Below are 27,978 nucleotides of genomic sequence, written 5' to 3'. Positions count from 1 at the left end.
AGCTCTCTACCAGCCGCCAGACTGGTGACATGCATCACCCTCTGCTGTGGACATTGTCGAAGGACCTACACCTGGGCCCACGTGAAGTTCTGCTAGACGTGAGGCAGGGCCCAAGCCCCCTCCACCCGGAAGCCCTGGGTTAGCATCAACCCTGTGTGACCAGGGCCTAGGGACTGTCCTCATAGCTCACAGTGAGGTTATTAGACAAAGAGGGGCAGGAGCCTTTGCAGAGAAAGGAGACCAGGAGACACTGGCAAGAAGCAGGCCTCATATCCCCCCCCCAAAACAGCCTTGCGGCTTCAGATGGCTGAAAATGACCAGTCACAGGGCTCTCCAAGTATGCCACTCACCCACGCACGCTCTCATTCCATCCTCGGCACCCCTGATATACGACACTACAAACGTCAATGTGTTCACAGATGGAGAAACTGAGGCAAGAAAGGTCTGCCATTGTCACAGCGCTGATAAATGGTGTTAACTCAGAGCTTTAGCTCGTCTGATCCCTGAGCTTGACCCCTAGACCGCGGGAGTACGGGGACGCTGGCGGACCCAGAGCTCGTGGAGAAGCGGAGGGAGGGGCAGGCATGTTCCGATGTTCCGAAGTTCAGAGACCCCCTGGCACTCCTGATCAGCTGCCCCCTCAGGAAACTCAAATGGGAACCTCAGCAAACATGTGCACTCCCCGGTCCCCATCTTCCTGTGGGATCTCTTGGGAAGCTCAGCTCCAACGCTTTGTAGCAGGGTAAAGTACGCTCCACCCGGAAAATGCAAGGAGCAGGGCTAAGGCCAATGTCAGGCCTTGGGCCAATGTTGAAGACTTGTGCTCGGATTCCAGAGCCCAAAAGCTGAGACAACTTACACGTGTTCCCATCCAGGGTGGCATGTGTTCACCCACAGGTGGGGTCCCAGGCAGGAAAAGTAACGGCTCCTGTATGTGGTCCTTGGATTCAGAAAATTCAAGCCAGGGGCACCTGGGGGGCTCCATTGGTGAGGCATCTGCTTCCGCTCAGATCATGATCCCAAGGTCCTGGCATCAAGTCCTGCATCATGTCCCTGCTCAGCAGGGAGCCTGCTTCTCCCTCTCCTTCCACCCCTCTCCCCTGCTTGTGCTTTCTCTTTCAAATTAATAAATAAATAATCTTAAAAAAGAAAAACTTCCAGCTAAACTCCCCCACCACCCCCAACTGCTCAAAGAACAGCTTCTGAATCAATTAAAAAAAAAAAAAAGAACAAAAGCTGTTTTTCCAATAATTTAACATCCCAGGCATTCATCCTGAGTGTTCCCGGGAAGCTGGGCAGGCTGGTGTTGAGCATGCTGCTGAGGCAGGCTTGGAGGACTTCTGGGAGGTGGCACCTCTGTGAACTGCTTGCTACTCCCTCCCTGTAACATCAGGGGGCCATCTGACCTCTTTCTGACTGGCTTTTATCACACAGTCCGTAGCCACCCACAATTTCTGTGCAGTTACGGCATGCCCACTGGAACTGTACAGGGCCTACAATCTGGAGTCGTTTCATCAAAAGATAATTTCAATTATAATGTTACCAAGATACATGGTGAAAACCAACTTCTGATGCACCAGCTGTATTGATTTGGGTAAAACCTAAAAAGGAAGAGCCTGCATCTGCTGAACCTACTCCTCTTTGAGGACACAGCTTAGGAGAGTTTTTTTCTACTCTGCGTGTTATTAAAACAAAACACAGAAATCATTTATGGAGACCTTTTCCTGCAAGTAGGGCATTTGCTCAACCAGATAAGCCTGAAACAATCTCACTTGTCACATTAAAAATGTTAAATACTGACACAACAGAATTTGTTCATTGTATTATATACAAGCATTATTTTGCAAGGGTTTGAAATTAAAAACAAAACAAAACCCACAGATAGTTTAGGAGTCCACTGGCATTTCATGGAATTTGCCGGGTGGGATGGGAAGGGAGGGCTCATGTCTGTGTGCGTGTGCATGTGCGTGTGTGTGTGTGAGAGAGAGAGAAAGAGAGATAGATGAGGTGGTCAGACACAGGGCATAAGGCTCAAACTGCTGTTTTCAGCAATAAGAACACCATTGTGTCGGATAATTACACGTTGCATAGTCTCCATGATAAACAATAACATTTGCTTCCATTTTGGTCTAAATGAAAAGGAACATTTTCCCTTTCACAAGCCAGCTTTGCTGCCCAGCCAGATGGCTCAGAGCCCACGCTAATGAGGGGCTGCCATCCCAGGGTCAACCCGCAGGAGACCTCTTTGCTGTCACGTTGCAAAAGCCAATTGTTTTAGGAACACAGACCGCAAAACCCCTGCCCCTCCCTTGCTTGCTCACCCTTCATTTCATGCCTGACTTCATGGAAATCTTGCTGCAGAGAAGCTGATTAGTGGTTCGCGGGTTCAAAGAGACCATTTCCACTGCAGAAAACCGCTGTGCAGAGCACAGCCCTGGAGGAGCCAGAGTCTTTGCTCAGAAGACAAGAGCCGGTTCTCCTTTCCTGTAGAATCTACCAGTCCGAGGGCTGTGCATCAAACCTCAGTTTTAATGTAGGTCTGCCACAGAGGGGACTTCGTAGGTTTTCCCTCCTGCCAAAGACTACAAATGCAGGGTGAGGCATCCATATGCAGGATCGGAGGGCCCTTACGAACCTTGCCAGTAGTGACAGGTTGGGGGGGCACTGCAGGTGACCACAGGCATTCACACAACAGTGCTCAGGACCCACAGAACGCAGACCAGCTGGCACCTGGAGAAATGCATCCAAATGAACACAAGACTGCAGCCCCTTTTTGTCTGCACCCGGAAGGCGCAGGGCAAGGAAAAGAGAAATAGCTTGGAATTCATCAATCTGGGATTTTTAACCTTCAGATCACTTTGTCGTCTTCAATTTGTAAGCCATCAACCATTTCCTTTTCCTCTCCTAGCGTCTTTCTCGATTGACCAGCCGGTTATGTGTGGCACACCAGCTTCCTCCTGGGTGTGCCGTAGAAAGGAGTCCCTCCCCAGGGGATCCCTGGCTGGTTCCCGGCGGTTTCATCCACCTGTTCCAGGAGGGACCTCGTGTCTCAGCTCCTGCAGGAGCTTCACTAGGGCTCGAGGACACCTGCCAGCATGGCGTGTCACCTAGGGCTCTGTATTCATTCATGGACAGGCCGGTCAGCCTCTGACCCTGCCCGAAGTCCATGCCTAACCTCGGCACTTGCACTATCTCCAATCCTCAGGGCAAGTCAACATAGTGCAAACAAGCCTGCAAGTCCTGCTCCAAAGGCAGATGCACTGGGGTGAGCAGTCAGGTGCTCCCTAAAACACTGTCCAAAAACTTCTTCAAATGCAAACTGCTAAATGCTGTCCTTACACATCCTCTCCTTACACATTATGTTTCCTAAAGATGCAACTTTTTTTTTATTGTATTTAATTCCAAATTCCAGCCAGGCAAGCTGTCCCCATGGGCAGGCTGGGGAAAGCACCTCTCTCTACCCCAGAGCCTCACGCACTCACCTGCTCATGCTCATGCTCACGCTCACACACGCATGCAAGTGCACCTATGCAAACACCTGTACTTGCTTGTGTGCACTTTTTGAAATGCAGCCACGTTTGCAGGGAGGCCAGCTGGAATCCCTTGCTCCCAAGGCTGAGCACCAGCAGCTCACACGTCAGGAGAGCACAGGGACAGCTCGTGGAGGGGTTGGGGGGGGCATTTGCAGGGAGGACCGTCTCCTCCTTACGACAATGTGGAGGGGGTCCATCCAAGGCCACGGCAGCAGCTACTTCTCTGCCTCCTGCAGTTCCCTCTGCGTGGCTCGGAGGAGACTCCGAAGCTTCCAGAACACATCAGAGGCTGCTCTCGGGGGGCTGCGGGCCATGCTCCAAGGGTCGGCGCACTCCTGCACCGCGTCCCGCAACTGCCGCTGCAGTGGGAAGGGTATGGCCCAGCTCCCCAGACTCGAGGAGAACCAGTGGCGGAATATCTTGTCGCAGATGACCTGTGGGAGGGCAGACAGGGCGGTTAGAGCGCGCTGCACCCCGGCCCCACCCTCCCCTGCTGCAGGGAGGCCTCCTCCCACAGCGTGGGCCTGACCCCAAAGCGGCCTCCCCTCCAGACCCCGAACCACTCAGCACAGGGAGTCGAGGCTCCGTCCAGCCCCGGAGCAGAGGGGAGGGTCTGGGTGTCCGTAGAGACAGGGGAGCAGGGAGTCCCCGGCAGCGACCCCTGGGCTGCGCCACTGCGTCTCTGAGATGGGCTCGCTCACCCCTAAGAGGGTCACCACACGCGATGACCACCTGACAGGGTTGGCCCGGGGCCTGGTGACGTGCGGGTGACGAGCGGCCGGCACACGCGACCGCCCGTTGAGACGCGCGTGGAGAAAAAGGCTGTGCTGGAAGGGACTTCGAAGCCCTCTGTGTCAGGAGCAGGAGTGAAGAACTAAGCCGCCACCTGGCAACCCGGGACCAACAGGGTCTGGAGGCCCAATGCCACAGATCTCCTCACACCCCACGGAAGCCGCGGCCGCTCCCCCCACCTTTCCTGGGTCCCTCTCGCCGGGCCCGCCGCACCCAGAGCTGCGGAGTTAGGGGGCTTTATGGTTCTGTGTCACCCTGGCCCGGACCCACTGAACAGAGGCCTCAGGGTGGTAAAGCTCCTTCTCACGGAAGACAGGTAACTAACTTCGTTTCCCAATCCCTGCAAGGGCGAGGATTCTTTTTAAAAAACAAATGATCTTAGTTGTGCAGTGATGATACATCCGCTAAAATGTTAAATGTTCCCAAGGACACACCACACAGTCCTGGGCCTCCACGTTGCTCCTGACCGTCAGACACTCTGCGCCGGCCTCTGGGAGGCGACCCCTTCCTTGACTGTCTTTCTAGAGAGAGTATGTGACACACAGGCCTGTACATGCTCCTCCTTCTCTCCCACTTTGCATCAAAGGCAGGATATTACACACCATTCTACGGCTTCTTCCCATTTAACCAAATATCGGCTTCCACGTTGATTCTTGTACAGATTTCCCAATTGCTCGAATGGCTGCACCTCATGAGTGTGGATAGATCATAAATTATTTAACTAGCTCCCTATTGATGAAAATTGAGGTCGTTTACTAACTTTTGTTATTATGAGCAATGCTGCAATAAATATTTTGCATAAATGTCATTTTCACTTTGCACATGCAACTAAATTTCTAAAATGGAATTTCTGGGCCAAGGGGTATGTGTGCATTTTTTGTTTTGGTACATATTGCCAAATTGACCCCATGAAAGTTGTACTGAGATATATTCTCACAGTAAAGTATGTTGACAACACCTGTCTCCCCTACTGGCCACCAATACGTGCATTGTCCTTCATTTTTGCCAACCAATGGGTGAAAATGGTTTAATTTGCCTACTTCTTAGCAATCAGGGTGAAAGCATTTTGTGCTTCCTTTTCAGTGAATGGTCACGTTAATGTCCTTTGCTCACATTCCCATCAGATTGTTAGCCTTTTTTTAAAGATTTTATTTATTTATTCATGAGAGAGAGAGAGAGAAAGAGAGGCAGGCAAAGGGAGAAGCAGGCTCCATGCAGAGAGCCCAATGTGACACTCTATCCTGGATCTCCAGGATCACGCCCTGGGCTGAAGGCAGCACTAAACTGCTGAGCCACCTGGGCTGCCCTGTTGGCCTTTTTCATATTGATTCATAGACACTCTTTGTTTTGTAAGGACATCATCCCCTTGCTTTGACTGACTTCCTGGAGAGTGGACTCTGAGATGGAGGTTTGCAAGCAGGGATTTATTGAGGTGTGTGCCTGGGAATTACACCTCCATGGGCCTGAGGGAGATGGAAATCGTCCTGCCTTCCTTACAGAGGCCAGGGACTGGGTTTTGCGGATGCCCCTGCTCCCACTGACCGATCCACAGACGCTGTGCCTGGCACCTGGAGAAGCCATGGCAAAGGACCTTCGGTGGGGAAGGACAATCCTGGGGGCACTGTCTGAGCCTTGACAGCGGCTGGAGCACAAGGCCTCCCTTGCCCTCTACTCTCCTGACCCGTATGAACAACTGCAAATATGTTGCCCATTTTCTCATTTAACTTTTTTTTCTAAAGATTTTATTTATTTATTCATAAGAGTTTCTCATTTAACTTTTAAATATTGCTCATATTTTGGGGGGATTTTCTTTTGTTTTTTTCTATGTGGATTTCTTTCAAGATAGTTAAATCTGTCACTTGTTCTTCCTACGGCCTCTGAGCTTTGGTCCAAACTCAGAAAGGCCTTCCTTACTCTTGAATAATATCTAAAATTCTCCCAGTTTTCTTCTGGTACATTTAGGATTGTATTTATGAATAAAGACTTGAGCCCTCTAGAATTTAGTCAGCAGTGAAGCAGGAGCAAATGCAATCATTTGTTGTGCCTGGTTACCCGGTGACCAGCACTATTCTCCCACAGCCTGGCCACCTCCTGCCGGCCCGATAGCTACCTGTTTTTATGTCAATCTCTGAAATTTAAAAAAATTCTATTCCTTTGCTCTTCAATCGGGGCAGGGATATATATATATATATATTTTTTTTTTTTAGTAGAATTTTAACTTAGAAAAGTAATACATTAGGAAGAGATGGGGAACCCAACATTGGCTCAGCAGACCGCTCCATCCATTAGACCCCCATTGTTGGTCATTTGCTAACAACCCATAGGGGCAGGCAACAGGCAAAAATGACCACCGCCCCCTCCACCAGTCCCTGCCCCCACTGAGCACATCCAGCCTGAGTGGCATGGAAGGGGTGACTAGGCCACATGAACGGGGTGCCACAGCACAGAAGGCAGTGGCAGCTCCAGAAAACAGTGTCCCCCAGCCCACGTGGTGGCTGCTGCTTACCTGTAAGTTGCTGTTCACTCTTTCTGCTCCACACTTGTTGACTCGCAAATCACACTTTGAAAAACAGTCAAAGAAATTACAGTCTTCATCTCCTGTGCAATTCTGCTCGAGAATTTCCCTCATTTTGGGTTCAAAAAAGGCCATGTCCACATCAATGGCCACCACCTGTAACCAAAACAGCACATGGCCATCAAAAGGACTCCAAGGCTCAGGGCAGTGGGAGCTGGCGCATCTCTGTTCCCCACTTGCAGTGCAGGTGCCAGCAGGTTGTGGGATCACAGAACCCTACCTGCCAGAAAGAGGAGCCCAGGCCATGCTGCAGGGCTCTTGCCTTATTTACACAAGCACGTGGCATTGACCATATTGCAAGGCTTTTGTTGCAAAAAGGACTTTTGCTGGTGAAAGCCTAGATCTGGAACTATAGCTGGAAGTATCATTTTTCAACTTTAAATACTTTTTCAGCTTTAAAAGTAGAATCTCTGAGGGGCACCTGGGTGGCTCAGTCGGTTGAGTGTCCAACTCTTGGTCGGGTCATGATCTCGGGGTCCTGGGATCCAACCCCGGATCCAACCCACTCAGTGTGGAGTCTGCTTGAGGATTCTATCTCTCTTGCCCATCCCCTGGCTCTGTCTCTTTCTCTCTCTTTCACACAGACACATAGACACACACACACACACACACACACACACACACACACACACACGTATAAATGAATCTTTTAAAAAAAATAGAATCTCTGAAATGGCTTAAAAATAAATTCCCCCTCCATTGCTGTATCACTTGGGTCTCTGACCCTCAAGGATCATCATTATAAAAGCTGTGAGACACAGATAATTTATCCCCATAAATATAAGCAATGAAGGAACTGATGTCCCAGAGTCTGTAAGTGTGATGGTAAAAGTGGGTGGCGGGACCTATGCTGTCCACTAACAGCGTATCTGTGACCCGAGTCAGCTGGTTTCCTACTGACTGGTTGGATGGACACATGGCTGCAAAAGGCAGCATCAAACCTCTTGCATGAGAGTTGATGCCTGTGGACCCTGATCCAACAGCATCGAATACTAAATACCACTGTCAGTGTGAGCACGTGATCGACTCCCTGGAATTTCAGATTTATCTTCTTGGCTTCAAACCAACTAGGCTTCAAAACCAGTAAAAAGAATACCATCTACATTATGCAGATTTTCCTCCACCACCTGAATTTTTAAAAAATAATAATAATAAAAAGGATTATCTCAAACCTGATAAAACCTGGAGTTTGCCCAAATCAAGCAGTTCATAGCTTCAAGGTATTAAAAAAGCTTTCTGAAGACTTGATGAATTTTCTGGAGCCGGTGGCGTCTCACAAGCCTTCACAGGCCACCCTCTAAACGTGAGCCCTTCCTTCTGCCTTGGGTAGCATCTCAAAGAGGGCTCCCTGGCTGGGGTCCATTTCCTCTGCAACTCGGCAGAGTTAGAAGCTACATTCCCCAGTTTGGGATTTTTGTTTTTCACTCAGGAGGGATGCCAGTCGGTAGTGAACTTCCTTGGGAATGATTCAGTAGAACAGAAGAGAGAAAATAATCTCTTTCAAAATATATGGAGAATAATGAAAATGAAGAACAGGGAAGTTTTCTCTACTTAAGAGCTTTGCTTAGTTACTAATTCAGACACAGCAAACAGAAATTACAATTTTAATCCATTTCTCCTATTTAGCCAAAAGAAATAGCTACGTTGGCTATTTACCTTAGCTAATACAGGAAAAATATACTAAGTCTGTGCTCATGAATCTATTGTCTTTTTTTAAAGATTTTATTTATTTATTTATTCATGAGAAATACATAGAGACAGAGGCAGAGACACAGGCAGAGGGGAGAAGCAGGCTCCCTGGGGGGAGCCCGATGTGGGACTTGATCTCAAGACCCCAGGATCATGACCTGAGCCAAAGGCAGATGCTCAACCGCCGAGCCACCCAGGCGTCCCAGATCTATCGTCTATATAATTTATTGTCAGGGCTCCAAGGTTCCCTTCTTTCCATCCTTTCTGGCAACCTCCCATGGCCCCCACATGTCCTTTCAGCTCCTGTGACTTTTCTCTCCCATTTCTGATCTTTCCCTTCTCATCTCCCAGGGAGAGCCAGATTTATTTTTTAATTTTTAGCGTGCAGTGTAGAAGGGATTACAGCTATTGTAAGCATTAGCTCTACGCATCTAAAATAAGAACAGGAACCAAGCCCACCAAAAAACCTGCACAGGGTTTCTTCAATCATGTTAGGAGAATCAGCACATTCTTCCTGCAGGATTCCTGCAGGAATCACCTAACTCACATCTTCATCAGACTTTATGCTGGCATCCGGCTAGAAGGGGCTGATGAGAACTGTTTCCTCCTAAGTAGGAAACACGTCTGGCTAAAAGGAGCACCTGCTGGAGATGGTTTGGGGGCATGAAGCAAGGATGTTTCCCAGGTATTCCTTTACAACCACTGGGTAAATTCTCAGGACCTATAAGTGGGGACGGGGACTTACAGAGAAAGTGAAGGACCGCAAGTCTCTGAGTCGCAGCCCCAGAGTGTCGGACCCAGTAGGTCTTGAGGGCAGGGGAGGGCAGACAGAGGCAGATAATTTGCATTTCTAACAAGTCCTCTGGTGATGCTCATACTTCTGGGTTTCACTTAAAGTCGTGAAATCATAGGTAAAGTTAACTTCTTGAATGTCCACGTCTGTGAGGAGGTCAACAATGGTGGGGTTGGCCAAGGGGGATCTCTGTCCTTCCTCCCCCACAGCCACCCCCCTGCCAGAAGAGCTCAGGCAGAGGAAGGGCCTGTGTGCCCCAGCACGGTCCACAGGGTGCAGTCTGGGGCCAGGGCAAGAAGTGCAGCTATTATTTCACTGGACAAATATTTCGCATCCATTACGCACAAGACACTGGAAGGCATAACTCTAGGGCAGTGCACAAGCCAGCAACGTGCCATGTTTCCCTTTCACCAAGGAAGACCTGTCAGCCCCGCCGCCTTCCTACAGCCTTTCCAAGGGAACTCAGCCCAGACAGCTTCACAATCCCCTCAACTGTTGCTGTGCCTGTTGAGTTCCACTCACTGACACTCCATGACACTTGCTGTCAGATGAGCCCTGGTCCTAGAACTGCCAGAGCGGACACACCACACTTCCTTTCCCAGGGCCCTGGGGTGCCCGGGTTCCCAGGACTTCTCTGAGAAAGAGAACAGTGGTCCTTCGTGTCCATCACATAAACTTTCTGCTCATGAATTAGGGAAGCTTGGCTGGGACTTCACCTCGGAAAAATATGCTGGCGGGGTCCCTCCCCTTCACAGCTTGGAGCATGGCTAGGGGTCTTGTGGAGCTCAGGATGTTGCAGATGGAGCTTAACTCTTCCAGAGCTCACCACCCAGCGTGCAGACCCTCTAGGAACTTCCCAGAACCTTCTGGAACCTCTCAGCTCTTTCCCTTCCACACTTGGGGCCACCCCAGCTTATCAATCTCTCTGGAGCAGCCAGGGACAAGGCGTCAGGACCAAGCAGTTTGGGCAACTTGCTGCCCCGCTCTTCATGGTGACAGAGGCTAGACTGGAGAGGGGTTTACACAGGGGGCAAATTTTGTTTCCTAGCTTTCAGGCTGTTGTAAGAAGGCATTCCTCTGCTACCTGCTGCCGTAGGTAGTACCAGTAGGTAGTACCTGGCCGGCAGTAACAGAACCCTCCCCCACAGCCACCTTCCCAGGCCTACCCCACACCCACAGCTACTTCTTAAGGGGTCCCGACATGCTCCCCAGCGCAGGGTAAGGACACCTGTGTTAGGGCACCCAGATCGCCACGGCATTAACCTGACACTTGGGTTTAGCCTAGCTGGAGGGGACCGGGGGAGGGGGGGGATGACGAGGGAAATGGAAGGGGATTAGCTCCTAATAAAACACTGGAGTCCCTCCTGCTGCTCCTCCACCACACTCAATTCCTTGTGCACCTGCATGGCCCAGAGGGGAGGCAGACTTCACTTACCCCACAGAGCAGCACAGAGGCAGACACCTCCCCCAGGCAGGTTTCTCCCCTGGGAGAAGGCTCCCGAACTCTAGCTGTCCCTCTAGAAGTCTTACCCACAGAAGGGAAACCATCTAGAACCTCTGCAGGAAGAAAGCACCAGAAAAAGCCTCACACCATCATAGACCCTGGGCACTATGAAAACAGCATCCTCCAACCGGCTGCTGTACAAAAGCCCCCAAAGGCCACCTTTCTTTGTCATCCTCTGTGGCTCCTTGTCTCCTGAAGATTGTTTGCTCCACTCGGCAAGAGCTTGCTTTCAAGTTAGGTCTAAGAAGCTGCTACGCTGCTTTGGAGAAACCAGAACAGCCATTAGGGAGGACAAACCTGGCCCTGCAGGGTCCCCTGCCCCTGCCCCTGCCCCTGTCCCTGCCCCTGCCCGTGCCGTAGGCGCCTTCACTATCATTCCCCGCCCTGGGTGCTGCAAGGTACGCGGGTTCTTCAAATCCTCTCAACGCCCCCCGCAGGGAGGTGCTCTGGCGGGTCTGGGGTGTCCAGGCCAGGAGGTGGCACATGGTTGCAGCGGTCTCCCAGGATTGGCAGACACCCCCTCCTAGATTCTCTGCCCACCCCCACCCTCCCAGGGCCACTCACCGTAAAGTCACTCCTGATGGCAAAGTTTTCGGGCTTGACATCGCACAGGTGCAGGCGGTGAGCAAAGTCATCCTCGAAGTGGCTCACCATGTCCAGGAAGCTGAGCGCCATGTCGCTGACGGCCCTGGCCTGGCCCCGGCCACCCCGGGGGACCCCCGCGGCCCCCTCGAGCGGGAAGAGGGCCCGGTGGCGGGGGCTGCCCGCGGCCAGGTACTCCACGGCGTAGAAGTGGCCGCAGGAGCCCAGCACGGGCAGGGCGTGCCGGCTCAGGTCCTGCAGGAGGCTGAAGAGCACGAACTCCTCCTGCTGGAGCAGGGCCCACAGGCTGGCCAGCTGGCCCCGCCGCCCCCCGCCGCGCCGCCCCGGCCACAGCGGCCCCAGGCTGCCGCCCGACAGCTCCAGGCCCAGGGCGTTCCTGACCTCGCCGGCCACCAGCAGGTGCAGCTCTGCCTCCAGGGCGTCCGGGCCGCCCTCCTCGGCCGCGTCCTCGGGCAAGCTGAGCGGCTGGAAGCTGGAGAAAGCCTCCTCCTTGGACTTGAGGATGATGGGCCGGCCGCGCCAGGTGGCCTGCAGCACCTTCTTGCCCCGCTCGTAGTACAGACAGCGCTGGTACCGCAGCTGCCCCGCCACGCACAGGTCCTCGCAGAGGTCGCCCACCAGCACCCCGCCCTGGTACTCCTGGCACTGGAAGGAAGGGAACAGTGGGTCACAAGGCGGGAGGGGCCGAGTGGTCACTGGGCAGCGAGAGGTGGGTCCCTGCACGCGGATGCTCCTCGGCAGCTGTGGAGACAAACCCCACGCGTGTGAACGTCATGGGCTGAGTAATTAAGTGGAATCATTCAAGGAGTGTTTTATATTTATCACATTATTCAAGCAGGCCCAGGTCTTCAGGATCAGGAGGCCTGGTGAGACGTGGGGCCCGCCACCCCGTCCCCATTCTGGCCACGTGATGCCGGAAAGGCCTTTCACCAGCTGGTGTCACTTCCCTCAGCTGCAGAGGCAGGGCTGGCCGGGCCAGGTTCTCGACGCCGGCCCCACCACCCGGCCGCCCTGGGGAGACTTGAACGGCCAAGTCACACCTTGGAAGGTGGGTCCCCAGCGAGCCTCACCTGGTGCCAGGGCCAGCCACAGCAACGACCCTCTGGGCAGGCAGCCCCTCGGCCTGCTGTTTGTGACACCAAGGGGTGTGGCCTATAAGGCCAGGGGATCTGGAAGGACTACAGGGGTTCGGAGGAGCATCCTCTACAGGACACAGGAGTTAGAAGAGGCCTCGTGGCTGGTTGTGTCACCAACAAAAGCTTTTGGAACACAGGAGCCCTTCTGGAAGTGAAGGGCGTGTTGGGTGCCTGGTGGCGGGGAGGAGGGTCCGGGAGCCCTCAGATGGGCTTTCTCCTAAACTTCAGCAGCTCTCAGGATGGGTGCCACACGAGGGGACCCAGTGACTCCCCCACACACAACCACCACCTATAAACATCCCTGAGAAGACAGTCGAGCCAGGCCCTGGCTGTTGGTCCTGCCAGGACGAGGACAGGAGGGAGGGCAGAGCTAGAGCAGAATAAAGTAAAATGGAGCATTGTTGCTCTGTTCTTTTTTTAATTTTTCAGGAAACCTAAGGGCACCTGGGTGGCTCAGTGGTTGAGTATCTGCCTTTGGCTCAGGGCGTGATCCCAGGGCCCTGGGATCGAGTCCCTCATCAGGCTCCCTGCATGGAGCCTGCTTTTCCCTCTGCCTGTGTCTCTGCCTCTCTCTCTGCCTCTCTCATGAATAAATAAATAAAATCTTAAAAAAATATATTTCAGGAAACCTAAACCCCTAACCCCATTGTTATTAGGAGCTTCCCTCCATCTGTTCCCCCACAGATGTGTCTTTTCTTCCTAGAAGTTCTGCAGCACAGGAGACAGGGGCTCCCCTTCGTTCTCACCAGATGATAAGACAAAGGGAAGCCACCACGCTGTTTCCTTCACTCTATCTTGTGCGCTACAAGTGCCTTGAGTGACCAGCTGCAGCTGAAGAGCAGTAGAGACCATGGGATGTGGCCAAGAGTCACAAAGCTCCAACCCTGGCCTGGCTCTGCCGTGACATCCTGAGCAAACTACCCCACCGCTCTGAGCCTCTGACTCCCTCCCTGCATCACCAGTCTGCCTCCCTTGCTCGGTTTTTGGACAGGCGGACTGAGAAAAGTATGTGAAAACCATTCATTTATTCAAGCACAAGGCATCACAACATGGCCCTCCAACAATGGCCAACTATATGATTGCACGCTTTCCAGACACTCTGGTCCCTTCATGCTGGCCCCCTTTGTATCATAAGCAGCTCAAAGTCAGACAACATACTTCCAATGCCTGGGTATATGAACAATTCCAAACTCCTAAAAGCTCTGAAAACTACAACTTTTTCATGACTCATTGAGACTCATGTGGTACCAAAGCCCAACTGAAAAGTTGCAAATCTGTAATCTAAATGTACTCGACTCGGTGTGAATTTCCATACCTTACACTGCAGAATGATTCATTTGATTACTGGTTCTGCTTCATATGCAACATATAAAGTAAATGATTAATATTATTTTTCTAATGCCCAAAAAAGCCTGACTTCAAAAAACATGCCTGGTCCCCAAGCGTTAGATAAAGGACCGTGGACCTTTATAAATACTCTAGTTTAATTGTTCCAAGCATGCATTACTAAAATGCTTATTTTTTATATTTATTTATTCATGAGAGACAGAGAGAGAGAGAGGCAGAGACACAGGCAGAGGGAGAAGCAGGCTCCATGCCGGGAGCCCGACGTGGGACTCCACCCGAGGTCTCCAGGATCACGTCCTGGTCTGAAGGCGGCACTAAACCGCTGAGCCACCCAGGCTGCCCCCAAAATGCTTATTAAAAAGAAATACTCCTAGTTCTTAAAACAAGTATATGGAATTTCGGGACCATTTCAGGCCTTAGCTGGACAAGAGCCGGAGAGACCCAGGCCACACCATCTCACCTGATCCTGGGGCTTTCTGCTGAAGGAGGCTCCCAGGAGCCATCTCTCCTCTGGGGGCTTTCTTGGGTGGTGGGGGTGTCACACTGACCAAACACAAGGATGTGCGTGGTCATGAATCTGACCTGACCACCTTGTTGCTGGGCTGCCTTGTTGTCTTTGGCAGACACCCGTGATTAAGCTGTGTTAATGAACACCCACAAAACTGCGTTAAACACACGTGATGCTGTGTTCATCTTGCAATTTAACGTAACACAATGCTGGTAAAATGTCATCCTTTTAATTCCAAGCTTTGGGGTCAAGAAATGAGTGTTGAAAAGATCAGGACCCTTTGAGTCACTCACTCTCTGCTCAGAATTGCTTCCATTTTGCCCCTTGTAAGAAATAGCAGCTGACTCAGGCTCCCGGAGACCTCTCAGAATATTCTCAGAGGAAGGTGGGGATGAAAAGGTGAAGTGTTCTAGATAAGCAGGAGCAAAAAAGATATGAATGATGGAAATAATGTGGGAGGCATTCATTTCCCTTGTTGGTGGTTTTTTCCCTACTCTATCTTGTATTCGCAGAGTCTCACATTTCTTCAGTAAAACGGATCAAAAAACATTTTTAAAAAAATTTCGGGGATCCCTGAGTGGCTCAGTGGTTTAATGCCTGCCTTCAGCCCAGGGCGTGATCCTGGAGACCTGGGATCGGGTCCTACTTCGGGCCCCCTGCATGGAGCCTGCTTCTCCCTCTGCCTGTGTCTCTGTGCCAATCTCTCTCTCTTTCTCTGGGTCTCTCATGAATAAATGGATAAAATCTTTAAAAAAAAAAAAAGTCCTTATAAAGCCCCCAAATTCCTTTTTGCATGATTCCAAATCATTTGATTCAATTCCATAGACATTTTTGGAGTGTTGTCACATTTAAAGTCTAATAAAAAGTGCTTTTGTATGAAGTACAGAACAGGAAAAGAAAAGCAGGTGACAGAACCGGTCTGGTGGGAGGAGGTGAGTCCTGAGCCGAGAGCTTCAGAATCCTGGGAGAAGCCAGGGTAAGAAGGGAAGAGGCAGACCGCACTGTAAGCGGGAACTATGGAGGCATCGATCACAACAGACCAGGGCCTTTACTTTCATCCCTAACTGTGGCTGAAATTGCCACAGGAGAGACAACTGTGGGCTCATAAGACAGCTCCACTCCTCTGGGACCGGGAATGGACAAGGCCTTGCTACTTGGGCCACACCTGGCCACCTTCAAATCAACAAAGTTTCTCTCCCAACTTAACCTGGCCTATGTGAGCTGAGCCACTTTCCAACTATAGGTACCAAGCTCAGGAGCTCACAGAACAGAGGTGGTTGCCTTCCAAACTCATGAATGAGAGCTGAGTATGACCTGTACAGGGGTAGGTTCACAGCCACACTTGGCTCTGGGCACCCCGGGTTTGCTTCCCATCTCTGCAGACCTAGGAGCTGGTGGCTTCTGTCCAGGTCTGTACCATGCTGATACAGGGTCACAGGAGACCTGTGAAGGTCAACCAAGGTCACAGATACAGAGGACCGGGTTGTCTCAGTGGATGCTACTTCTCTCCTACCCTCTGCAGCCCTGGCCATTAGAAGGCAGAGGAGGTGGGGGAAGGGGGAGGGCAGAAGGGGGTGCGGTGGGCAGGGAATCCTGTTCCTGGACAGATGCACCTGAGCCCAATTTTGAAAGCCTAATTGCAGTGTGCCTAGCAGATGGGGGGCGGGGGGGGGGGGGCAGTTCCACTGCAGGAAACGAGCTGTGCAAAGAGCCAGAGTTGCAAAGTAGCCTGGTGTGTTCAGGGGCTTGGAAAGCAAAGTTAGTACCAGTAACTGTGTGTGACAGACTGAGCTGTCCTATGAAAAACTGCCATGTCACTGCCAGATAAAAATGCTTCTACCCTGCAAGAGCCAGATCAACCTTCCCCAGGGGACAACCCGCCTTCTCCAGGGGATCTTCGTCTCTGTCCTCCGCCCCCAGCTCCCAGTCCGACAGACTCACTTGCACTGTCCTCTCTCCCACCGGCTCCCCACAGCACAGTGTTTTCTACAAAACTATCCTGCACTGATGATATTGAGTTTAAATCAAATTAAAATCTATACGGTTTTGCCCCTGCAAATTTGGATGGCAATTCCCAACAGGAGTTACAAGATATTTTGAACAATGGTATCATCATCGAATTGATCATAGAGCCTATCACTTTTGGAGGGGAATGTTATTTGGGGTGTCTTTCTGAAGCTTAACACATTAAGGTATAAGTGCGCCTCCTGCATGGCTTATGGGGTGCAATGTCGTGCATCAGAAAGGCCCCAAGTGGAGGAAGGTGCCCAGAACCCCAGAGGGCCTGCCAGCTACCATAGGGGAGGTCTCAGGTTTATGACCAAACTTCTGGTACCCCGTCACCTTGTTCATCATAGGGGGTAGTTTACACTAGAGCAGGGTATACACGGTGTGGTGACTACAGAGCTGCTCTCGTCACCATCCTTTAGGATGATGTGCTTTTGGCATTTCAGTTCCTACTCTCTTACAGAACGTAAAATTCACCCACTGCAGCTATGCTGGTTACCAGTGTTGGAGTGAGTCTGCAGGATTTTTTTGCATGTCTGTGCCTCCTAAACAGGGAGAAGAATTCACCTAGAATTTTTTAACAAAACAGTGAATTTAAAATTCAAATTACAAGTTTACGAGCTAATTAAAAATTGCCATCATGGTAGAGACAATAGTGAACTTATTTTATGAGCAGCACATCCTCCTGAAGTAGCTATGTTTTAACTCAATAAAAGTGGTTTATGCACTTTAACTCCGTGTTTAAAATCACTTTTCTCTGAATACAAGGAGGAGCTGCTAGCATGAAGACACGTGCACTTCTGTGCCCGAATGTGTAGGCATACAAAATCCACAGGTATCATGTTTTAAAATAAACTGAAAAAAAAGTTAATAAAGTCTCCTTGAAGTGGACTGGCATTTTTTTAATTACTTAAACTCAGGGTGGATTTGTGTTTCCAGACTGTCTGCATGCACACAAACGCACACTCCTAGAATTCTCAATTCTGAGGAATGTCTTAGCGGCTGTTCCTAGAATCTTTCCAGCTTGTATCACGGTTCTCAGGCAAAAACAAAACCTGTCCACTGAGTCTGGGAAACTGTTGACAGGGTCTCAAAGGTCATGCCTAAGGGCTGGGTTTCCTTTTGTGTATTTGTTTCTGTTTTTAAGGAGCATGAAGTCTCTACGTAGTGAGCAACATAGCACAGGATAGAACTCCTTTCCTGAGCAGTTAGCTGTGCACTGCAGAATCTCCGAGCATTTAGCCAGTCTACTGTGCAACCCCTCTTGGCCCCTGGATGGCTTAGAAGATACGCATTACAAACATGACCAGAGCACTCAGGAAAATAGAGTCATTCCCTGCTACAAAATCTTTCTGGATGCTGTAGTCCCCCTGGGGCCACGGGTTTCTACCACAGCAAAGAAAGATAAGCCTATCCTATGAGAAAGCAATCTCCACTGGAGGCAACTAAATTAAATCACATCAAGACCTAAAGAGCCAAAAGGGAGTTAAGCCTTCTGACTAACAGAGCCTGTGAGAATATTTTTGAGATGCCTTGAAAATGATGTGTGGTGGAAGGATTAAAAATACCTCATTGTTACTCAGGGTTTTCATCATTGGGGAAGCCACCTATTGTCACGGAGTCTCTACTGTCACACTGGTCAGGAGTCTCATACTGGCTGCACGACATACCAACTGTGTGAATCAGGATAAATGACACTACCTCTCTGAGGCTCAGTTTTGCCATCTGTGGCATGAGGATCATGTAAGCGCATCCCTCGCAGAGGTTACTGAGGGGATGAAGTGAACAAACACAGGAAAAGTTACATAGCCCAGGGCCGGCCCAGAGTCAGCACAGCACAGCAGCAGCATCTATCTCTCTGCCTCTGTGTGACAAGCTCTGCCTGCAGAACCGGGAGCCAGGCTTGGTGAGTATAACCCTCACCAGCCTGGGATGGGCCCTGACACAGCTCACTAGAAAAGAAGGGCTCTAGAAACCATACAGAGAAGTCAAAGATGGCTTACAGATGTCTCGATTATGAGATGTGCTGAGAAGCCACAGCACAAAGGAGCACAGCAGTCTGACTCAAAAAATCCAAAGCTAGAAGGTCCAGGGCTCAACTCCTTGGAAAAAGTCCTGTTGGCCCTTCCAAATCTCTCCTCTTCCAGGGCCACGAAGTGTGCTGAGCTCCCTGGGCAGCCGGGGTGCCGCGTGAGGTGGTGCTAGCAGGCCCGGCTCCCAGCTCCTGAAGCTCTGCACCTGTGTCTACAGGCTCTCCCTGGGCCACCGGTGGTACCAGTCACCTCGAGGCCCAAGACTCCAGCAGGAGTTCAGGGCTCCCCTGGCTCTGCCAGGGAGGGAGAGGGCTTTCTCTGGCTCGGCTGCAGTGACGCCCTCTGTGCTTGGTATTCAGAGGGAAAGCTAATGAGGGTCTGGAGAGCAGTCAGGAAAATCACAGCCAGTTTTCTTATTAAGGACAAAAGCCAGGCAGAATGAATTGAAAGTGCTTGGGAGCCTAGAGACAGAGGGTCGATTCAGCTTGAGTCCTGGGCGGCTACAATGCCAGCCTCTGCGTGGCAGCCAGGGCCCAGCAGCATCTGGGTTGTGCAGCCCGAGGTGCTGTCAAACCCGCACTAGTTCACAGAGTGCTGGAACACAGTGAGCCAGGGTGCTGGGCAGAGCGAACACCCACAAATCCAGAATGGGGAAGGTGAAAGGGGACGAGGCAGGAAGAGAGGGAGAGAAAGCCAAGCCCTGAGCACTTGTGAGGAATAACGGCCTTGAACAGGGTGTCCAGATGACGCTCCTCAAAAAATCTGTTCACAGAGACAACACCAGATGATCTCCAGGAAGATAGACAGAGGCAGTATTTCAAATTGTTCTTTTGGCAATAGGCAAGATTGGGAGCCTTCGGAAGCAGAGCCCATATCTTCAGCTTCATGTCAGATTCAAAACAACCCCAGCTGGCTGCCATTAGAGATATATTGGTAGAGCCTCTAACCAGAATCAGATTTAATTTATGAGCTAGAATGCTGGGAAAGTTATGATTAGCAATTACCTAAATTATATTAGGCCATATAATTTCCATTAGTCCTTTTCCCACTTCACCAAAGATAAATAAATGAAAATAGCATTTTTATTTCAATGTAAAAGATTATATTATTTTTGTAAACAGGTATTCCATCCTGGGGGAAAAAAAAAGCTATTTTTCTTCATTAAAATGAGTCAATCAGTCCCCCAAAAACAGAGGTGGGGAAAGAAAGCCTCGTAAAGAGAATTTTTGTATGGGTAGCTGAGAAAGTTGATGAATTGTTGCAAGGTAAAGAAAACTTGATAGAACTTCAGTGTCACCGTCCATAGATGATTGATAATAGATGACTGAGAGATAGGATGGAGGGGATCATTGATGAGGGTCCCACTGGCATTGTGATCAGTTCATAATGACACATGTCAGACTCAATTCGGGAATATTTCTTTTAGTTTGTATGTTTCACTCACTTCTTCAATTTTTCCAATCTCACCTAATTTTTTTTAATTTTTAGGCTATGAAAATTTGAAAACCTACAATCTCAAAAACCCCACTCATACGTAAGCAATTGGACTGTGAACGTCCCATCGTTTTTTGAGGATTTCTTAGAAAATAGATAATTTTTCACAGCAAATGCTTAGATAGATGGTCACTGTTTTAGGAAGCGAATCCTCGAATAAGAAACCAACGGGACAGTAGTTGCCCCTGTCTTCACCTCTTCGGCTTTCCTTTCGGGGATTCCTACCTTATCCCAGTCTCCTAATGTGCATGATCTTCCGGACCAAACGGGGAGAGACCGAGGAGCGGCCAACGTTGGGAGTGAACGGAGGAGCACCTGGGCCCAGCGCACGGGGCAGCTGCCCGCGGAGGCTGCGTCTCTAAGTGCCAGCCCGCCGGGACCGCTCAGGCCCACGCCTGCAGGGGGTCGCCGCTGACCGCCGGACGCGGGTCTGCGGGCCCCGCTCCCCCGAGCGCGCTCTGCCTGGGGCCCCAGCGGCCGCGCGGAGGCAGGGGCGCCTCCACCGGTCTGCGCGGGGCTTGGCGAGACGCGCCCAGGCTGGAATCCCGAACCGCCGCCGAGCGAGGGGACGGGCGGAGAGGCCGAGGCGCGCTCCCCGCCCCGAGCCCCGCCGCAGCGGCCGGGACGCCCCGAGCAGACCTGCAAACTTCCCGGGCGCGGGCGCGGGCGCGGGCGCGGGGGCGGCGGGAGAGCGGTCGGGCAGGAACACTATCTTGGGACAAAGGACCAATTTTGGCGAAAGGGGAGAGACCCCTCCGCGCGCCCACGGACTCGCGGGCAAGAGACCGGGTCGCACGCACCGGGCATCCCACGCACCGTGTCGGGACCCCCCCCCCCGCCACCGCCGGTGCCACGACCGCGCCCGACTGCCCCGCTCCCGGGGCCCGCGGAGGGTGTCCCGGCCCCAGGCCCCCGGAGCGCGGCGCCGGGCAGTGCGGCGGGACCTACCAGCGCGGCCAGGATGCGCCGGCTCTTCTCATCCGTGCAGCGCTCGGAGCGGACGCCCGGGTGCGCGCGGAGCAGCAGCGCGGCCGCCAGCACCCAGCCCGCCGTCCACGCCGCGCAGGCCAGCAGCGCCCCCCGCCCGCACCGCCCGCGCCGCCCGCAGCGCCCGCAGCGCCCGCGCCGCCTCCGCGCCATGCCCCGCCGCCCGCGCCCCGCGCTCTCCCGGCGGCTCCGCGGCCCGGCCGGCCCGGCGGGGGAGGGGGCGCGGGGGAGAGGCCACGCCAGGGGAGGGGGAGCCCGGCGGCCCGGCGGCGGGGGGGGGCAGGGTGCAGGGGTGTCCGCGCGCCGCGCGCCCTGCTCCACCCGCCGCACCCACCACCTTTCCCACTTTTTGCTTTGCACCTTTTTCTCCCGCAAGAAGACCAGTCCCCTCTTAAACAGAATCCGCAGAACCCGCGTAGATTTAAAAGCCCCCCGGCCCCGGCCCGGCCGTTCAGACTCCTGGCTCCCTTAGTAACACATCTTTAATTCAGACAAGACCTCCGCCCCCCCTTCCTCTCTGGGCGGCCGAGCCGAGCTCTCCACAGACCCCGCATCCCTGGGTGCTCCCGGCGGCAGTCTGTCCCGCCCCCCCCCATTGACCCCCTCTCTGAGATTCCTCCCTCCTCTGAAACCAACTTGGGTCTCCTCCGGGCCCTCCAGGGGGTGAGACCCCCCCCCCCCCGCAGCGTGCCTAGAGCCAGGGTTTGGGACATGCGGACGTCTTGGCGACACCCCGCACACACACACATTTCCCGGGCAGCCTCCTAACCACCGCCGTGGCCCAGGATGCCGAACGACGCCAGGGACGGCGGGTGCCACACTCTTGAAACGTTTCCGCTTACCCTGGCTGGGGCGGGGCGGGGGGGAGCAAGCGTTCACTAAATGCCGCTAAATCTGTATTTATGTATATTTGTAACATCATCTGGGGGAGCAGCTTCCAAAATCCCAGTCGTTATATAAAATAGGCGGGCGCCTCAGCCATCAGAGCTGTCTCTGGTTCTTGCCAGCCCTCTCCACCCCACCCTGGGCTGCTCCTCTGTTCCCTGGAAGGCTTTCTCCTCTAAGGAGGGTCCGAGGTGGGTGGTGTCCTGGGAGGTGACCTGTCACAGCTGAAGGCCTCTGGAAGCTGCCCCCCCCCCCCCCCCCCCCCCCGGTGGCTCATGCATTCGCTGTGAAAGCTTATTCTTAGCTGGTTCCCTTCCAGCCCAGAGCAGATCACCCTCCTGCCTGGTCTGTAACGAAGTTCCATTCCTGGGTGTAGGAATTATAGGAACTACTCCAGCCTGATAAAGCACTCAGTGATGTCCCTGGGGAACTGGCTTCTTAACCTTGCACATTCTGCAACTTACCGTTTAACCTTCATGGCTTGCTGGTAGAAGTCTCTAGAAATTGTGAAACATCAAAATAACAGAGGCCACCAAGTGAGCACTTAAGGTATAGGGCCAGTGTTCCCTGATGCAACAGACACTCAGATCTGGGGGTCACTTAGATAGCAGTGATGTGAGCCAGAGTCCCTCCTGCCACTGCCACCCTGCTTCCCAGGGTACACCCCAACAGAAGTCCTGCGGGGAGGATTTTGGTAAGCTGGCCATATCATTTCAAAATAATTGTGGAAAAAAAAAACAAAACAAAATAATTGTGGAGCCCGGAAGACATCAGAGGCTATTGCTCTAAAATCTTGACCTGATGGTGCAAAGTCGATTCCTTTTCCCAAGAATCTGGAGTTCTGGGGCAGGAAAAGAAGGAAAAATGAGGTAAGGACGTGTGATCACTTATGCTTTACAACCTTGGGATCAAAATCACAGGAGGGAAACAGAACTTGAAATCAGAGTTAACAACATTGTGATTTGCAAAGGTAGCTTTTACCGTTGTTAAGGTTCTAAGAATGTCAATCACACTTCTTGTGGCGTTTTATAAAGAAAAAAACAGAAGAACAAAATTATAACCCCACAATAAAGAGATCCTTTAAATATTCAGCATTGTTTTAACACAGAAGTTACAGTACTTGCTAGACCAAAATAAAATCCTCAGAACACAGGACGATGCAGGCTGCCATCCTGCTGTACAGTTTGCACACTGCACAAAGCCATGGAGAGGTGGATGGCGCTGAAGTCCACCAGAGCTCAGCCCCCCAAACCTTTTGTCCCCCGGGGGCCTCATGCAGGGGCATGAGGCTTTTGAATTACCTGTCCAAAGGGGGCTTTTTGGGGTATTCACATATAGGTGACTCATAGGCCAGCTGTACCCTTGATGCTAAAGATATTCCCCTAGAGCTGCAAAAAACAAACAAATACATCCATAATTGCGTTAACAACAGAATGTGAAGCTTTGGCTTCATGAACCAAGAAAAACAAGTTAGGTCTCATCTCCCAGAAGCCCTGCCTGCTGCACGTTGGTGCCATCAGCACGTCTCTGCAATTGTGCTGCATGATTCAGAATGACTGGCAGCCTTCGTGGGGTTGGCAGGGGGACCGCAGGTCAGGAATAGGGGTATGGGCAGAGCTGGGGAGTGGCTTGGCCCGGCGCCTGCTTCACATCAGATTGATTTGAATAGGCTCTGACTCCTTAAAAAAATTTTGTGAAATCCAAGAACTACTTCCACCTACTCCCTTACCTGAACTATGAAAATGAGCCATAATATTAGAAATGGCTGGGCACAGCGATCCCTCTGGCCATGCTGCATTCACACGGAGTGGTATTCCTCTGACTTGAAGGAGACGGAAATTTTGCTCCACATGCCACCCGAGAGAAAGGTCTGCAAGCAGATGACAGGCCACCCTGTCCTAGAGTCCAGGACCCATGCCCTGTGCCCAGGCCTCAGGCACCCACGGAGAGGAGGAAATGCAGCATGTGATCAGGGTTTGCTCATTTTAAATAAGAAGTTAGACTAGACTGTATTAGTTCATTTATTTCTTCCACTAGATTGGAGGCTACTTGAGGCTAAGCAGTGTCTCATTTTATGTTGTAATCCCAGCACCTTATCTGGTACCCGAAACAAAGGAGTATCTATCTGCTGAAGAAAGGAGTGAAAGGTCAGAAAACTTTGAGAATCTCCATGGAATTCTTCTTGAAAAAGTTCTTTGAACACATAAATATTTCTTTCTGATTTCCTGAGGCTAAATTGAGCAATCCAGCACATCACAGGGTTAGGAATATGTTTGAACATATCCTTTGGGTTCTGAACTCATCTATTGACAGTTGAACTTGTCACCAAGAAAAAATATGAGCATTTTCACTTATAGGCCATTATTAGGGGGGAAAAAGATAAAATTCTATAGTTTTCCGACTTTGATTATACTAGACAGACAGGTTTCTTAGTGCATGATTCTGCTACATTTCCATATACATTGAGCTTGTAAAAATATTTTTCTTCCTAAAAGGACTTGGATAACAACAAATATGCCTGTTTTTAATATAGTAATTGATATATTCACATACATTAGCTTATAGGATTCTCTGAGCAACCTGGCAGGTGGATCGTGTGAATGCCACTATGGGGTATTTCATAGAAAAGGGCATGACCTCTTTTATAGGACCTGTTAGTAGCCACTCACCTGCTTCTAGGCTTGAGATCAATTCCTGTTTTGATGTTGGAACAGTCCTCTCTAGAAGTGAGAATGTAAAATGTTCCATATGTATCACAATTGTTTGTTGACATATCCTGCCACAGGCCAAGAAAGTTTCACACATTTTGTTGTCTTACCAGTCATTTGCAAAAGTTATCATTGGAACAAGATTTTAACTCATGCCTTCCTACTATCTGTCTCTGTTTCCCATCCCAACAGTGGCTGCCATGTTTGCCCGATGGTGAACCACAGAAAAGGGGAGGCCACCCTTCAGAAGACGGCGTGTTTCTGTTCACTTGTTATCAGGTTGTGGGGTGAGGGAGGGTAAGTGTGAAGAAAAGAATGGATAGTCCTACTTCCGACTCCAATAAAATAAAAAAAAAAATCTCTCCTCAAATACGTTCCACACTTCAGAAAGGCAAACGGCGTCATCATTTGGATTTTCCTGAATCCATGTATTTACTTTGCTCTTATCTGAAGTGAGATCAGCCCTAGTTTTAAAATGCAAGTTGTGTTTGGAGAGGAAGGAGAGGCGATCCTGTATCTGAGCTAGCCTGGGTGGGGGATCAGGGTTTAGGTATCTCTAGGAATCCTTTACAACCAGAGGCCAGGGTTCCAGAATGTGAAGGGATAGAAGTTAGGATGGTTAAAAAAAAAAAAAATTACGATCTTGCCTAGAGTCCTCAGATCATATGGTTTATAAAGCTCAATAACCATTTTACCACAACTTAGAGTACAGCATTCTTGAGTGCACTGGGCAAGGCTGATGCATCAGGATTTCCCTTACAATACACTTTATAACAATAACAAGTGGGAAGAAACCCCAATGTGGATAGTAGGGATCGGTTAGATAAACTTCCTTCACCCCTAAGTGGAAAACATATGCCATCACCAGAACCTGGGACGTGAAGTCTATGTTGACAGGGGAGGGATCAGAGAAGAACTTCCCACTTTCCCCTCCCTTGTCAGCACACACTCCACATTTCTTCAGGGAATCAGCCCTCTCCCTCTCAGTCCCCAGGGTTGATGTCTACAGACAGTGGCAGGTGAGCCTGCTGAGGACAGCAGGCACCTTCCCCAACCAGAAGGGTGGAGCCCCAAAGGGCCACCAAGAGCCAAGGGGACTCTGTTCTTGTTGGAACTGGTGGGAAAGAGAGAGCTTCTCCCCCCACCCCCAGGTGGTCAGGGTCTGTGGATGCAGGCACCAGGGACCACCCAGGAAGAACCTGCAGGAGAATGATCAGCTCCAGGAAGGATTCCTGAGGACTTGATTTGAGCACCTGACTTTTCAGTTGCCCCTTTGTGGCTTAGCAAGCATGCGCTGGTTTTCTGTCATTTATGATGGAAAGAGTCTTGACCGGTACAGACGCTTATAAGATGTCACTGAATGAAGAAGCAGGTTTCAAAACATTATGTCCCATCTGGGGCACCTTTTAAAAATCCAAACCATATATTTTTGCATGTACACAAAAACTGATGGAAAGAGACACCAAATTGTTTACAATATTATATCCAGATGGAGGAAGGACAGGTGCTTTTATTTTTTATGTCAAATTCCTAATTTGATTGAAGACAACCGCCCATTACAAAGAGATAGTAAAAAAAAAAAAAAGCATTGTTATTTAAGATGAATCACTGCAAGAGAAGCCAATCTCAGAATTCTGGTATCCTCCGAAGCTTCTGGTCTCATCAGCTGCTGTGATGCTAGACATCCGAGAACTACAGGCCTGGGCTACCCTGAACCACTTTAGAAGTGCAAGTTCTTCATCTTCTGTGATCTCACAGTCTTGCTCATTGTTCTGTAATAATGCTTAACATGGTAGGAGTTCATGCATTCATTTATTCGCTCATTCATTCATTCTATAAGTGCCACTACTTTGGTGTCAAAGATGTAGAGGTGAAAGAGCAGGGTCTCAGCCCTCCTTTGGTGAAAACAGTTACTCTTCAACATAGGATTCTCTGCAGGAGGATATGCTGCTTCTCTGCCCTTCCCCATGCCCGCTGGCCACCCAGGACCCCCAAGGGTCCCTGCCAAAAGATGGTCTGCAGCTGTTGTTACCAAACCCCTGCTGATCCCAGGACCACCTGCTAGGTGTTGCACTCCAAGCATGCACAGTGACCCTGAAAAGGATGGGCTGTGAGCCATGGTGATGGAGGGGTTGCGGGCCAAGCCACAGAATTATATCGTTTTTTTCTGTTTCATGTTTGTCATCTTCCAGGGACCAGAGGAAATCTCTTGTCATCCCCCCAGAAACTGGGGACAATGGCTCTTGCCCATATAAAGAGGGCAAACAGTTCCCTCTGTTCTAAGGGCAGGCAGCCTGCTAGACCAGACATCCTCCAGCCCATGTGGTCTCAGATTACTGGGTTCCAGTCAGCAATCGTTAGTCTTTAACAGATTTATTGAAGCATAATTTGCATGCATAAACTCTCCTCAGTTTTAGGCATATAATTCAATGACTTCTGGTAAATTTACAATTGTGCAACCATCACCACATCCAGTTTGGAACATGTCTATCACCCCAGAAAGATCTCTCTTGCCTGTCTACCTTCACTGCCTTTTCCCAGCCCCAGCCCCAGGTAACCATGAGTCTACTTCCACACATTTGTTTTTTCTAAACATTTCATATAAATAGAATTGTTCAATAGGTGTCTTTCCCACCTAGTTCTTTGCACTTAATTCAGTTTTTCTGAGGTTCATCTATGTTATGAAGGTATCAGTACCTCATTCCTTTGTATTCATGGATAGTATTCCATTCCACAGAGATTCACCATTTGATGGACATCAGAGTTGTTTCCACTTTTTGGCTATTGTGAATAATGCTGTTTTGAACATGTATGTCTGTGTCCTCACATGGAACATATGTTTTCATTTTCCTTAAATGCCTAAGCATGGCATTTGTGGGTCTTATGGCAAATTTATGTGTAGCTTAAGAAACTGCCAAGCTGTTGTTTAAAGTGGTTGCATCACTTTACATTCCCATCAGCGATACACAAGGGTTCCAGTTTCTCCCCATCCTGGCCAACAGCCGTGACGTTGGTGATGGCCATCGTAGTACATGTAAAGAGGCCTTTTCTTGTGATTTAAAAATGTTTTCCCCTAATCAAGACTCTTCATTTTTATTTTCAAGGACCAGAGGTGGCCTACGATGTATGCAACCGTGCCTTCATTGTCCTGCAAGTAGGTCCTGTGATAACAGAATCACATTCTGGAACCTGGAGTCCAGGTCCTCTCTTCTTCACAGCACTGCCTGGTTTGAGGTGGTGGAAAGAGCCTGCATGAGAGGGAAACCATGGCTCGTCATGGATTTGTCAATGGACCTGAAGCCCGAGAACATGGACCACCGTGTCCTTTGTAGGTGCTGCAGAAATTCAGCTCTGGCGAACACACACGAGCAGTGTTGTTCTTTG

The 27,978-nt window shown here is 50.6% G+C and overlaps 1 protein-coding gene across 1 annotated transcript; it reads right to left on the bottom strand.

The window, feature by feature from the left end:
• Positions 1 to 1,704: 1,704 nt before the first annotated feature.
• DIPK1C (divergent protein kinase domain 1C) lies at positions 1,705 to 27,618 on the bottom strand. The gene is made up of 8 exons (XM_072801359.1): positions 27,544 to 27,618; positions 24,556 to 24,662; positions 23,188 to 23,274; positions 22,351 to 22,383; positions 20,963 to 21,389; positions 11,451 to 12,134; positions 6,832 to 6,996; positions 1,705 to 3,967 (listed from the first exon to the last, which is right to left on the bottom strand). The coding sequence occupies exons 1-8, from the start codon at positions 27,616 to 27,618 to the stop codon at positions 3,749 to 3,751; spliced, it is 1,797 nt and encodes a 598-aa protein (XP_072657460.1). The 3' UTR covers positions 1,705 to 3,748.
• Positions 27,619 to 27,978: the final 360 nt, after the last annotated feature.

Source organism: Canis lupus, chromosome 1 (assembly GCF_048164855.1).
Source record: "Canis lupus baileyi chromosome 1, mCanLup2.hap1, whole genome shotgun sequence".
Taxonomy (NCBI): Eukaryota; Metazoa; Chordata; class Mammalia; order Carnivora; family Canidae; genus Canis; species Canis lupus.
This window is presented reverse-complemented; position numbering and strand designations above follow the sequence as displayed.